The sequence below is a fragment of the Rhinopithecus roxellana genome, chromosome 6, assembly GCF_007565055.1.
Source record: "Rhinopithecus roxellana isolate Shanxi Qingling chromosome 6, ASM756505v1, whole genome shotgun sequence".
NCBI lineage: Eukaryota > Metazoa > Chordata > Mammalia > Primates > Cercopithecidae > Rhinopithecus > Rhinopithecus roxellana.
The window spans coordinates 134,367,635-134,382,579 of NC_044554.1; the positions used below are offsets into that span (position 1 = coordinate 134,367,635).

General features: G+C 42.5%; 1 protein-coding gene across 1 annotated transcript in view; it reads left to right on the forward strand.

The window, feature by feature from the left end:
• The first annotated feature begins 13,643 nt into the window (after positions 1-13,643).
• The window catches only part of IGF2BP3 (insulin like growth factor 2 mRNA binding protein 3), a 153,884-nt gene continuing 152,582 nt past the window's right edge, over positions 13,644-14,945 (forward strand). Inside the window, exon 1 of the mRNA XM_010353052.2 lies at positions 13,644-14,198. Within this exon, the coding sequence (XP_010351354.1) occupies positions 14,024-14,198 (175 nt within the window). The 5' untranslated portion in view covers positions 13,644-14,023. The remainder of the gene's footprint in view (positions 14,199-14,945) is intronic.

Sequence of the window (14,945 nt, forward strand, 5' to 3'; positions counted from 1 at the left end):
CTTTTTACAGCTGTGGAAACAAAGGCCCGGGAGGTGAAGAAAACCGACCCAGGGTCACAGCAACATCAGCTACGCACACACAAAACAAGCACCAGGGCAGCATCCACAGTTTAGGAAGGAAGACAAACCGATTGACAGGTAAATGAAGTTATTGAAAAGCAGCTTCTAATTCAAAGGCACAGCCAAGGCCGGGCGCGGTGGCTCAGGCCTGTGGTCCCAGCACTTTGGGAGGCCGAGGTGGGCGGATCACGAGGTCAGGAGATCGAGACCATCCTGGCTAACACGGTGAAACCCCGTCTCTACTAAAAATACGAAAAATTAGCCGGGCGTGGTGGCGGGCGCCTGTAGTCCCAGCTACTCGGAGGCTGAGGCGGAAGAATGGCACGAACCCGGGAGGCGGAGCTTGCAGTGAGCTGAGATCTCGCCACTGCACTCCAGCCTGGGCGACACAGCAAGACTCCGTCTCAAAAAAAAAAAAAAAAAAAAAAAAAAAAGGCACAGCCAAGGACTGTGACTGTCTTACTTTTCAGTTCATGTATCTAGTTAGGGGTGAGAGCTTGGGCTTGCAATTCCCTCAGTGGTTCTTCAACTCCTTAGGAGATAGGAGTAGGGGGAGTCCCAAGTAACAGTTTGTAGAGAAAGCAGAAAAAAGAAAAGAAAAAACTATCCCCTGTAAAGGAATCCCTTATTAATGCCAGCCATTAACACAAGTCGACGTCCTGGACAAATGTAAGAACTTTGTTTCAACAATCCAAGTAAAACAATACATTTTCTTTCTTTTTTTTTTTTTGAGACGGTGTCTCGCTAGTTGTCCAGGCTGGAGTGGCACCATCTCAGCTCACTGCAATCTCTGCCTCCCGGGTTCAAGCGATTCTCCTGCCTCAGTCTCCTAAGTAGCTGGGATTACAGGCGTCCGCCACCACGCCCGGCTTATTTTTGTACAGTTAGTAGAGATGGGGTTTCGCCAGTTGGCCAGGCTGGTCAGCTGAGATCCGGCCACTGCACTCCAGCCTGGGCGACAGAGCGAGACTCCGTCTCAAAAAAAGAAAAAAAAGAAAGAAAGAAAAAAAAAGATTCAGACCCTTGTGCTTCATGTGAACTTAGGTAAGAAATATTAAGTAGTAATACACAGTCCCTCCACCCCGTGGTATTTTTCTTTTTTCCCTTTTTTAAAATACATTTTTGAAATTGAAGGATGCCTGCTGCCTGTGAAGTCCCAGCCCCAGGAAGTCCTGATGACATGTGCCCTTTTCCCCTTTTTTTTTTTTTTTTTGAGACAGAGTCTTTCTCTGTCGCCTAGGCAGGAGTGCAGTGGCTCAGTCTCGGCTCACTGCAGCCTCAAAACTCCCGGGCTCACGCGATCCTCCTACCTCAGCCTCCTGAGTAGCTGGGACTATGGATGCGCAGCTAATGTTTATACTTTGGTAGAGATGGGGTTTCACCATGTTGGCCAGGCTGGTCTCCAACTCCTGGGCTCAAGTGATCCTCCTGTCTCGGCCTCTCAAAATGCTGGGATTACAGGCATGAGGCACCATGCCCAGCCTCCGATGTTTCACTGAAGCAAAAATATAATAAAATTCAACCCCGCCGACTGGTAATCTGGAGTAAATCAGAGCATAACATTTTTCAAGTTTGATATAAGAAAGAATTTACCTTACCACTAGGAGTGTGTGAGGTGACTGTTAAAGCAGATTTCTTGGCTGGGCACGGAGGCTCAGGACTGTAATCCCAGCACTTTGGGAGGCCAAGGCAGGAGGACTACCCTAGGCCAGGAGTTTGGGCAACATAGTGACATAGTGAGATCTTGTCTAAGAAAAAAGAGAGAGAGAGAGAGACAGAGAGAGAGAGAGAGAGAGAGAGAGAGAAAGCAAACAAGCAAGCAAGCAAGCAGATTCCTTGTTACCTAGCGATTCTGATATAGCTGGGCCTTAAATCAAGCTTTTGAGAGCCAGCAGAGAGATCACAGGCTAAATAAATCATGGGATTTCTTCCCTAGCAGCCTTTTAGTGAACTGATTTTACCTGTTTGCGAGTTTAAACGAGATCCTGACTGAAGTTACTGAGGTAAAACAGGTGATTTTTTTCAAGGTCTCCTCCACCATCAAAACTTTCAACCTTTAAGCTTTCCATAACTTGCAGAACCCCTGGTAAGCATAAATGTAGGTGTTTTATTTAAGAAGGTAATGATTTTGTGTCTGGGCAAACCTCATCTTGGGTCTGTTTTCTTGTTACCAAAAATAGGAAAAACATACTACTTCTCCCTTGCGTTGTTCTATCATGTCCTTCGGTGATGAACACATCTTGGTCCTGCCACTGAACTAGCTGTGTGTCTGCCTGCATTGACCTTCCTTGGCCTCAATGGTAAATGGGTATCTAGTAGATCCCTAATAATCTGTCTAGCCTTCAAATTATAGAAACATCTTTATGAAACAAGTTCAAATGAAAGTCATGTAAAAGAGAATGTACAATCCCCTAGTTATTAAACAGAAAACAAACAAACCCACCAAACTTCCTTATCCAAAGTATCTAAGAATTTGGAATATATTTAAATAGGGCCAGGTGTGGTGACTCACACCTGTAATCCCAGCACTTTGGGAGGCTGAGTCAAGAGGATCGTTTGAGCTCAGGAGTTCAAGACCAGCCTGAGCAATATAGTGAGACACTGTATTTAAAAAAAAAAAAAATTGCTGGGCATGGTGGTACGTGCCTTGTAGTCCCAGCTACTCAGGAGACTGAGGTGGGAGGATTAATTAAGTCAAGTAGTTCAAGGCTGCAGTGGGCTGTGTTCAAGTCACTGCATCCCAGCATGGGCCATGGAGGGAGGCTCTGTCTCAGAAACAAACAAACAAAAGGGGTAGATATTGTATCTTTCCACTTTGAGTCTTCTAGTACTAGGTTGTAACACACATTGCCTCAATCTCTCTTTTCATTAAATAAAAAGTGCTAAAAGCATACACTTCCAAAGATAAAATCTTAACTATCAAAATTATATTTTAGAGAAATTGTTACTATTTACTGTAGTGGATGTAACCAGAAGATACCTTCCAGTTATGTATGCGTTCTTTTCCTGTTACAAGTGCTTTAAACACTTTGACTTCCCTTTACGTCAGAGTCTGATTTCTTAACATGCACTCTAGCCTGGCTTTTGAAAACAAGACTATATTTGCATATTTACATTGGTATGTCCATAGCAGGATTCAAAATCCAGAGTCTATTACTTCATTTTACATTGCAGAATCACTTTGATAATGCCAAAGTGGCAATTTTCTTCAAATGTATTGTTTTCAAAATGAATTTGTGAATATACAACCTCTAATCAGCTACATATAGATATACAATCAAAATCTCCAATGTCCTTACATTACCTGTAAGTTTTTTTTTTTTAATCAGCAAAACTTCTTTTATGAGCTTTTTGCAGTGTTGTGATCTCGGCTCACTGCAACCTCCACTTCCCAGGTTCAAGCAATTCTCCTGCCTCAAGCTTCCTAAGTAGCTGGGACTACAGGTGCGTGCCACCATGCCCAGCTACATTTTTGTATTTTCAGTAGAGATGGGGTTTCAATATGTTGGCCAGGCTGGTCTCGAACTGCTGACCTCAGGCGATCCGACTGCCTCAGCCTCCCAAAGTGCTGGGATTACAGGCATGAGCCACCACACCCGGCTGTCAGTTAGCTTTTAATAGGTTATATTCCAAGCTTTCATGGAAAAGTTAGAAAAGGACCATATTTTAATCCACAGATATCTGATTTTTATAAAACAACTTTAACAGTCTTCAGTTTAACTTTCTTTTTTCTTTTTGTTTTTTTGAGATGGAGTCTCGCTTTGTCGCCCAGGCTGGAGTGCAGTGGCACAAACATGGCTCACTGCAACCTCTGCTTCCCAGGTTCAAACAATTCTCCTGCCTTAGCCTCCCAAGTAGCTGGGACTACAAGTACGTGCCACCACACCCAGCTGATTTTTGTATTTTCAGTAGAGACAGGGTTTCACCATATTGGCCAGGATGGTCCCGATCTCCTGACCTTGTGATGTGCCTGCCTCGGCCTCCCAAAGTACTGGGATTACAGGCATGAGCCATCGTGCCTGGCTCAGTTTAACTTTCACGTTTTTGAATTTACGTGAAAGAAACATGGGAAAAAAACTTTAAAAGCAAAATAATTGTATTTTATATTATATAAACTTACATTAAACGAAACCACAAATAGATTTTTCTCATAATTAGTAACAACTTCATACTAACAATACTTTAAAGTTTTTACTTTGTTACAGGTTTTAAAGACTGTAAGCTTGATCACTGGATTTGGTTGTAAGATACTCTAAATTTTAGCTTAATCAAGAGTTCCATAAATCTGATATTTTTATTTTTTGTTGCTTATATATCCTCTCTGTGCTTCACTGTAATATGTTTATTTCTATTAACTGCCACACCCAGAGAGCAACTCAGTTTATTACTATGTTAGCAGAACATTGCCATAGGTAAAGAAAGAAGATAAATGCATCACTTATTGTAACAAAGATAAACTTGTTTTTGTTTTGGTTTAAAAAGCAATGGGCATTCTTCATCCATTTAGAGGCTCAAAGTGTTAAAAATGTTTGGTTATCCTAATACAATATGACTCTCCCTCACTTTGCAATGAAATAATTTAAGAATATTTAATAAATAAGAAAAATTATTTTAAAGAATAACAGGAAGGGGCTATCATTTGATTGAAAGAACATTCTTCATTTATAGCAACTTAAAACTTTGTTGGTGGTCATTCCTGAAGCAACATTACAGTTTAATCTCAGCTCTCCTAACCCCAAATAAAGACAGTAAATAACAGGACTCACACTTCACTTAAATCTGAGTTTTCTGTCCTTATTTAAGTTTCAAAAACCATTGTTGTTTTCACGACAAGAACAGACCAGTATCTATCTTTGGCTCTTTTTTTTATAGAGACATTTTCTCAGATAACACTGTTTATTTTGATTAATGTATCTATTATGGATAATGTACACAAATAGAAGTGGTAGAACAATCCAACAGAAAGGATTTGTGATAACTTCATGCTTTGGAAATAAATTTAACTTCAAAATATGTGACTCGTATTACTCCTACCAATTTTTAAACTGGTTATGTTTATGTTTTAATAATATTGATCGATATTTTATACGTATAATACTAACTACATATATTTTAAATAGAAAACGAGTTATAGAAAGATTAAAAAATGGAAAACATATTTGTATGATGTAAGTTCTAATGGTGATATACTAGTAGCATCATAATTTCAGTTCAATCTATACTGTTAGTCTTATCTCCCCAGCTTTAAAGACATCATACTCAAGTATTCTGATGGTTAAGAAAACACTTTAAAAGTAGTGCTTGCCTTGCTTGTTTTAACCTGCAACCTCAGAATTTGAACACAAGTTCTATCTTGCTTTGCTCCTTCACTAATCTCTCTAAAGGGCTTCTCAGCAGAAATATGTGCATATATTCACATGTCCAAGTGCACACACTGAGTGCATTCCATACCCGACAAAACTGCCCTCAACTGGAAGATCTGTTGTTGTTGAGGGAACAGAGTAATGTTACCTTTCGCCCTATTGTCTATTCACTGAATTAAAACATCTACTTGACTTTTTTTTGCTGTATTAATTTTTAAAACAAAATTCAATTTAATCTCTTTCAAAAAGCCACTATATTGACTTGGGATTAAAATAAAATTTGAATATATCACTATGGTTGCAGAAATAAGCACTTACAGTGTACTACACTACAACTTTTGATGTTTTAGTTTATTTTCTATTTGGCTTTTTATAGATACTTATTTAAATGAAAAGCAAAGATATCATTTGAATCTTGGTAGCGAAGAAATACAAAAGCAAAGAAATTACCATCAGATATATGGTAACAGAGTCAAGGAACAAAATTCTAGGCAATTTTGAACAAACGAAAACAAAACATGGTAACATCATTCTGTACTTAATTGTCTAATAACAAAATGTTCACCAGATGATAGAAACAGTATCTATTTCTGTTATAACAAAAACTGATTTTTTTTGGCTTTTATGAATTGTTACGTCGTTGGTATCTTTTTTAGTAATTAGATTTCTAATAGCTGGATTAGATTTAGGCTACTTATAAAAAAGGAACCATGCAGTTATTTCGGCTTAATGGATGATTAAAAGACAAAATATTTCATATTTATTTATATTGTACACAATTTAAAAAGTCTTTATTCAAATCTTAAAAGTAAGATTTACTTTCAAATTATTCTTCAAACCTTGGAAAATGCTAGGAAAAAGATTTTAAGTTACAAATAATATATAAATGGTTTACCCTACAAAGAAAAAATAATTAAAAAAACAGAAAAACTGCTTCAATGACACAAGACCCCCCCCCCCACCCACTGCCAAAACAAAATCAATCAAGAAGTGGAAATTATCAGTCAGGTCCAATTATTGATATTAAATTAAACCTCAGTTCAAACAAAATTTTGCCTTTAAGAAGGCACTAGTACTGTCAACTTAGAAATAATTGATCACTAAATTTAAGTCAGTTGAGAAAAAGCAAGAAAAATTCTCTCTCTCTCTCTGTATATTTTTAATCCCCAATGTGATAGTGCCAACAATCACACTGGAGATTAAGAATATACACAGATTAAGAATATACATGTGTTTATATTTAAACAATCCTCTATAAAAAAAAAAAGTCCATGTTTCAATAGACGCATGTTAGGCATGAATTTCAGGACAAATTTTTTTACAGTATAGATTTTGAGAAAGATGATTAAGTTTTGTTTTTGTCTACTATATCTTATGCTCTCAGATTCTTTATGAACTTCAGCTGAGATATTTTGAAATAGAAACAAAAAGCAAAAACCCCTCACTTAGCCTGCTGTTTCCCTCTTTAAAGCTAGGATCATCATGCTAGAGAATAGCTTAGGACCAAAATGTAAACTAAAATCAAGAAGGAATGAATTTTAATGAATCCAAATGGGAATGGTAATGATCTATCATCATCTTGCAAGTAAGGAATTGTAAAATTTATTCTGCCTCAGTACATCTAAAAATTAACTTTACATTTATAGATAGCATGAAGCATTAATCAATTTACCTTAAAGATAGACTAGAAAGAGTTAATTTATATCTAAATATATGTCATGAGATCTGCTGTTTTATTAAAGAACCTTTAATTCCTGAGATGTTTGGAATGAGTTTCTGGAATAGAAATGGTCAAGAAAACAAAGGGTCCAAATATGAACACAGCAACCTAGCATGTGTCTTTTAAATGTAGGTGTTAGAGAGTGCTGAAAACTAGCTATAACCTCAGCATGTGCTTCGTTTTCAGATTATTTTAGTGGGGAGAGTAGGTTTTTATTGTTCTTTCCAGTGGGATTTCATGCATGGATTACTTTCCCATTTTACACCATTAGTTAATACATTCTCTCTCTACCCTCTTCCCTCCACACTGAGCAAGGAAACCTGCAGGATAAATGAGTTGCAACCAATAAACAAGATTAAATACCCAAATCTTTTCAGTTTCCCCAGACCCCTCCCCCTATAAACAAACGCCTACCCAGTTTTCTATGGCTGGTCTGCAAATACATATGTACACACTAATCACCAAAGAGTCTTCAGTGAAGGTCTCATCCTTCCCACCCCTCCTCCAGAAGAATGAGTATTTTAAAGTTTTCACCTAAGTGAAGTAGTATTAACACAGGATATAATTCCAATAAAAGTACTCAGGCTTATCTACTACTTTAACAACTATGGATAATGTTTACCAGATAAAAATTCCAATTCCTGACTCAGTAGTTGAAAATTTAAAAAATCAGTTTCTGTCAAACAGAACAGTTTTTTGTTTGTTTTTTTAAAATATTGATTGTATAAATCTTTGATTTTGATAAAACATTAAAAAATATCCCAGGTTTTAGAGTTTTGGCTTGTCTAAATGATTAATTTTGACTTTTTTTATTTTTACAATTACAATTTTCTCTAATAAATTCCTCAATAGTTTTCTACTGTATCATTTCCAAAATAAAAAATAACTGAATATATAAATTCCAACCTAGAATCATTTCACAATCATATTTTCATAATTTAAATTTCTTAGGTGATAAAGGATTATCTAAATTATTAACTCTATAATCTTTAGCATACTACAAATTCAGTCCTTAAGTTTTAATTAATTTATTCAACTCAAACCATTTCTAAGTTATTCTAATGTTTCTGATGAATAATTTTACATGACAAGTTCAAAAATACTATCAACCACATTAGTGAAATGTAGTTGAATTATATAAATGTAAATAAAATATGTTTAATGATTACTTCTATTTTAAAGTAGTTTTTCTTTACTAACCAATTCAGTTGTTAAAATTTGTTTTAAAATTTTGGTACATGGCAATTTATGTTACTTTAGTTTTTAGAGACTAACAGAACTAATAATTTTTTCAAAAGCACTTAGAGGAAGATGTAACATCACAGGATGTAACATCACTAAGAGTAAACAACACAGAAAATCTTTGAACTCTCTGATTTAAACCAATCCTCTCAAAGTTTTAAATATTTACTGAAGAATTATCATTTTACCGTTTTTAACCAAATCGAGTATTTTGTCAAGACAAAAAATGAACAATTATCTGCCAACAAATTAATTTATATTCTTAACTGGTACATTTCCTTTTCTCCAGATAATTAAAGGTTAGTAAAGTCTGTTATGAAATTAGATATACCAAACAAATTTATACTTCCTTCTTTTTTTGTCATAGCCAGAGTTCTGATCTGTATTTTTGATGAAACCAACAGCAATTTATGTATATAATTACAAACTCACCAAAGACACCAGTACCTAGTATACACCATTGTAGCTGTTTGCCTTTTCAGTTAATCAAATTAAATATGATTATTTCGTTTGTTTTGTGCTTTTCCAAGTCAAATTCATATTTATTTTTTCTCACCGTCTCCACCAAACGTCAGTAAAATTGGAACATTTCAGCTACAGAAATCGTTAATCCTTGAAGGTCGGTCTCAGCTTCATTGGTCTTAGGGCAGCTTCAACGAAAACGTGGTCTCAGCATAGTTGATTTTACCCGGAATTTTTCGTTTGCTTTTTTTGGAGGGGTTGTTTGATTTTGCTTAAAACAACCCTGTGGACCACAAAGGGGTTTAGGAAGGGAGGGGGCAGGGCGAGTCGATTACTCTAGAAGCCCAGAAAAGTTCAGGTACCTGAGAACATATTTGGTTGTAGTTGTTTTAAGTAAAAAAGGACGTATAAACTCTAAGATGTTGGAAATGGGCAGGGAAACGAAGATGTGACTCCAGCTGCTGAGCATGGCGCAAATCCAGAACCTCCGGGCGCTGGACGTTGGGGGAAGGGAGGGGACCGTGCGGGCACCATGCGGTCAGCCAAGGGGCGGGCTCCACCCACGGACGCAGAACTGCTTTCCACCCTTCCTCAGCGTTACCTCCCTCTTTCCTCCTTGGGGGTTGGGGCTGGGGGCGAGCAGTTAAAGGGCAGGAAAAACGAGAGCGAGCAGAGGGGAACACAATCCCACCTCTCAACCTCAACAAAACCAACGAGGGAGCAAAGGGTTATTTTCGCGCCACAAAAGATGGAAATCCAGGGGCGGCTCCGGGGCCAATGAATGGAAACCAGCAAACCGCTCTGGCGGAGGCGGCCCACGGCGATAGGCTCCCCCCGTCAGCCAATCGGGAGCGAGGAGAGGCCCCCGCCCGCAGCAGGGGCGGTGTCTCTCTCGACGCCGGTTGCTCAACTTGGACTCGGCAAGCCGGCCCCGGGGAGCGCGGGAGCCCCGCCTTGTACCCGCTTTTGCGCGCCAGTCTCGCGGCCCGCCCTACCCCGGGCAGACCCGCAGGGTTCGGCGAGGGATTCTCCCCAGTGGGTACCAAGCATCCCTGAGCCCCACGGAATCCCTCGCGCACACACGCAACTGAGACCGGAGGTGCGGGAGAATCGCCAAACCCACGCTGCCCAGTGCGTCCCCGCGCTGGCGGGCGGACTCAAGTGGGGTGGCGCGGCGAGGGCCCCGGCCACACGGCTCCGCACATATGGACGCAGCCCCAGGAGGACCCAGAAGCCCGCGGTCCCGCGGTAGGGCCCCGGGAAAGGGCGGTCCAGTGGTCCAGGCCCTCCGAGGCGAGCCGGCTGCCGACGAAAGACCCTCCCCAGTGTTGAGCTGTGAGGATCCCGCCCTCTTTCTCAGGGCAGAGCCAGAGGAAAAAGGAAACAACCCCATCTTCTCTCCCGGGGCACCATTTTTATTTATTTTAAACAATAAGATATATGCAGGCAGCTTCCAAGGAGAGGGCAGCTCCAGGTTACCACTTACTACGCCCCTGGTTTAAACAGATCAGAGTCCAGGAGGGCCGATCAAAAGCGCAAGAGCCTGTTAAAGCACCTCCGAGGAGGCCCAAGCGACACGCCAGGCATTGTGTGCCCACCCGCGTGAGGGGATTCGGCTTGAGACTCCAGGCTGGTCCCAAGTCGGGCGTGAGGAGGGGTGTCAGCCCCTTCCCCCCATCTGCCCACTCAGCCTTTGCCCCTGACGTGTGGGTACAGCAACGGTAACTGGCCTTCTAAACATAGCTATGCTTTAATATTATGCTGACCCAAAAGAAACATTTGTACAGTCCTCAGTTCAGCAGATAAGGAGGAGATGCAGCTGTCCAAAGAGTAAACAGTCTGCAACTGGAAAGACTCAGCCGCATCCTAGAGCACACACAAGGTGGGAGTTCTTTCTTCGTGGAGTTCACATTAATTAGGAGCTACAACTGCTTCAGGAAGAAGCTGAAGTAGCCTATAACCAGTTAATTTGTGTGAGATTCATTAAAAAAGACCTGGAAGTTAAATTGATTTTATATTCATTCTTGAAAATTCACCAAAGGTATCTTTGTACTTGAAGTGCTAGTGCAAGAAAACTACCTAAGATCTTTTGACTCAGCCCTTAAATGACTGGAGACTGGAAGTGGAGTGGACTGCATCTACCTCTCTTTGATGTCTGAGCTTATATTACTCATGTATGTTTTTAAGGTCCTAGATGGACTATCCAGTTTGTTACAATAATACACAGATGAGGTTAACAGGAGTCCCAGGAACATATTTCATCAAAACATACACTTGTTTTAAATTCCAGCTGTTAAGATTTGTTTGATAGTGCCAGACAAGCATGGACTAGTATTTATGGAAAATAAACAATTTATTCCATGCTTTAGAAGTAGATATTTCCTTAGGTCTCAGTTTTAGTAAGAGCAAATACAGTCAACCCGGAAGCCATGGTTCAATTGATTTTGGAAGCAAACTGAACACACACAATTTGTTTTTATGAAAAATTACTAAAAGTTAAATGATCAACAGGTTGTAAAATTTACAGTGATACTGAGAAGTGCAAATATTGCCAAATGAATGAATGAAGAACATTTCTCCAAATGGCTTTTCTACAACAGGTACATTTAAAATAAATCCATAATTTTTGATATTTACATTTTGCATACCACAGAAGCCAAAAGAAAGAATACATCTTTTCTTTTTTAAAACTAAAGTTCTCTTTTTTTTTTTTTTTTTAAAAAAAAAGCTTTAAAAAAGTTAAACCTAACCATAAACTTAAAGAGAAATTTTACCAAAACGTTCTTTCAAGGCTGAGCTCTTAATTCAGTTCCAAATATTGTAACACAAAAACACGTCTGTCCCCCTATTTTATAAAGTAACAACATTTCATTAAACGTGAGTCAAATATTGTGAAAGTGTGTTTACGTTTAAAATGTTGGATTCGCTTGGCAGGAAAGAAAAACCTGTAAGAAAGAACAGTTGCATTTAAAATGGATGATCTGACACCTTCCGGTTCCTTAACACAAAATTACAAAGTAAGTTCCCTTTAAAAGACAAAATGTAAATACTCTTTATATCATGCAGTAATTCCCATGTTTAAATCTACCATTCATCTTTTAAATGAAAAATACATATTTTAAAATGCTAACAACGGTTTTGACAGAGAAGCTTTTATCAATTATCGAAGATGTTTCCAGCGTAAATCACAATATTTCCTCTGTTTAGGATACCTTTTTTCTACCAGTAAGAGTACCAAGTCATTAAAGATTCTTGTCTATATTTTCATGTTATATAGAATTTATTTCACTTAAAGAATTAGCATTTTATATCTTTTCCATAGAATACGTGTTAAAAATATACCTGTTAAAAACACAACTATCTAGTGCAAATGAAACCTTTGAGTGGAGTACACAATCATTAAACGACACTTGGAGATTTCCACTAGAACCCCAGCACTGCCTTCGTTTCCGTATTGCTCGTCTCCAGTTTACATTTTGTTGGCCCACAAAGGCTCCACCGGGCCCAAATCTTCCCCCAACAACCACCATTGTACTCATTACATACAGAGAAAATTATGTATGGCTCTCATGGCCAAATGTAGGCAGAAAAGAGGCAGAAAGAGGCTCGAACAGTTTTTCAAATACGAATACCACCTAGGGGTAACGCAGGACGGTCTTCCAGTTTTAAGTCTCAAGTTCTCCAACTAAAATTACTTAAATAAAAGTACCAGCCTGCTCCACTCCTCCCCCTTTAAAAACTGCAGGAAGAGAGGATTTCCCTTTAAGTACCGAATTCTCCCACTTTGACTTCTCTCCTCCAGCGGCCCAGGTCCCCGACGACCCCAGCCCCTAGCTAGAAACCTCCGCCCCTGCACTCCCCTCCCCCACCAGTGGCCAAGCCCGCCCCCGGCCTCATTTATCCTGGAGCCTTTTCTGAATCGCGCAACCAATGGCAAACGCGAAGCCGAGAGCCACCGCGAGCGCAGGCGGAGGCGGAGGAGGTGTCGCCCAGACACCCGCCCAGGACGCTGCGGGCTCCCATCCCCCACCGCCCCGGGCCCGGGCCGCCCCCACTCGCGGGGTGCCCGGGGCCCGAGAATGGCGCACAGGGTGGGGTGCGTCGCCCGCCTGTCTTGCCACTACCCCCTATCCCCTTCACCCAGTCCCCCACCCCTCCTCGCAGCGTTTCCGTCCCTGCCAGCCTTAGAAACGTGCCTGCGGCTTTGCCGGGGTTACACTTCTAATGCCATTAAAGCCACCAGGCGAGTTCGGGATTGTGACTCTGGTTTTGTTGTTAATAACCTATTCTGAAAAATCGAATGATTAAAACTACGGTAACTAGAGCTGAGGAATTGCCTGTTAGTACCTCTACCCATTTCCTCATTAAAAAAAAAAAAATCAATATCCCAGCCCTCCCTCCCAGGATCCGCCCAGACCAGATAACCCTTTCCAAACTCGAGTTTTGACCGTCAGCGCCCCGCGCCGCCCTCCCCTCGGTGCCGGCTGCGGTTCCTTTAGCATTTTCCCTCTTCCTCCTCCCCCTTCTCAGGGTCCCTCTCCCAATCTCGTTTCCCCTCCCCCTCTTCCTCTCGCTCGCTTTTTTTTTCCTCCGAAACCCACTCTAATTGAGGCTCTGGGATTCCTCACGTGAGACGTTGATTTGTAGTTTGAACACGTGGCTCATTCAAAAAGCCGGACACTCGGAGCGGATTTTTTCCGCCTCCTGCGCCTTCATCCCTCCTCCTCCTCCTCTCCCCTCCCTCCTGCCAGTCACCCTTCTGGGTTTTTTATGGGGAGGCGGCGCCTGCCTCACGTAGTGTGATATTTTCACAGTCCGCTGGCCGAAGCCAAAGGGGTTGGGGAGGAAGAGACAAAAAGTAGTTTTTTCCCCTCCTCCTCCTCCTTTCTCTTGCTAATCCCGCCTCCTTCTCAGACTTAGGAAGACTGGTGGATGCGTTTGGGTTGTAGCTAGGCTTTTTCTTTTCTTTCTCTTTTAAAACATATCTAGACAAGGAAAAACAAGCCTCGGATCTGATTTTTCGCTCCTCATTCTTGTGCTTGGTTCTTACTGTGTTTGTGTATTTTAAAGGCGAGAAGACGAGGGGAACAAAACCAGCTGGATCCATCCATCACCGTGGGTGGTTTTAATTTTTCGTTTTTCTCGTTAATTTTTTTTTAAACAACCACTCTTCACAATGAACAAACTGTATATCGGAAACCTCAGCGACAACGCCGCCCCCTCGGACCTAGAAAGTATCTTCAAGGACGCCAAGATCCCGGTGTCGGGACCCTTCCTGGTGAAGACTGGCTACGCGTTCGTGGACTGCCCGGACGAGAGCTGGGCCCTCAAGGCCATCGAGGCGCTTTCAGGTGGGCCCGGGCCTGGCCCCACCCGGGCTCTCGCCCCAGCCCTGCACCGCCCGCCCAGACCCACCGGGGTGGCTCCGCGGGCCCCAGGCCCGGCGCGCTGGGGGAACGGGGGTGAGGCCTCAGCGCCCACACCCACGCGCGTGGGGGCCGGGGCTCTCCTCAGCTTCGGCTCCCACTCCGGCCCGCGGCTCTGCTTCCTCGGCCGGGGTTTGTTGGGTGAGGGCGGACGCGCTGTCAAGAAAGCCCCGGCGCTGGCTAAGGGGGGCGCGGGGCTGGGGGAGGCGCGCTTCCCCGGCGCCCCGCCTGGGCCCAGGCGCGTGCTCCAGGCCCCAGCACGCTGGGCCTCGGGGGCCGAGCTAGAATGCCCGCCTGTGTCTCATTCCTTCCTGCTTTCCTTGGTCGTTATTTACGGCGCTGTCTGTGCTGCGCCCCGAAACCCCGGCCGTGGAGAACGGAAAGTGGCCTCGACCTTGCTGCCGAGTGAGACCGCGGGGCTGGTGCCTCGCACAGGCGGCCCCGCGCTTCCTCCCCACCCAGCGGGAGGAGAGAGTGTGCCCGGTTTCCCCGTTCCACCTCCCCCGGTCAGACGAGCGATAGGGGCAGGTGGGCGGGGGCGGCTGGTCGCCTGGAAGGGAGTCGCCGCCACGCACCGGGCCGCCCGCAGCTCTCCGGGCCCTGGCGCGGGGCTGCGGCCTCCGGGTAGGGCTCCGCCAGGGCGAGGGACGGTGCCGGGCGGGGCGGGACGCC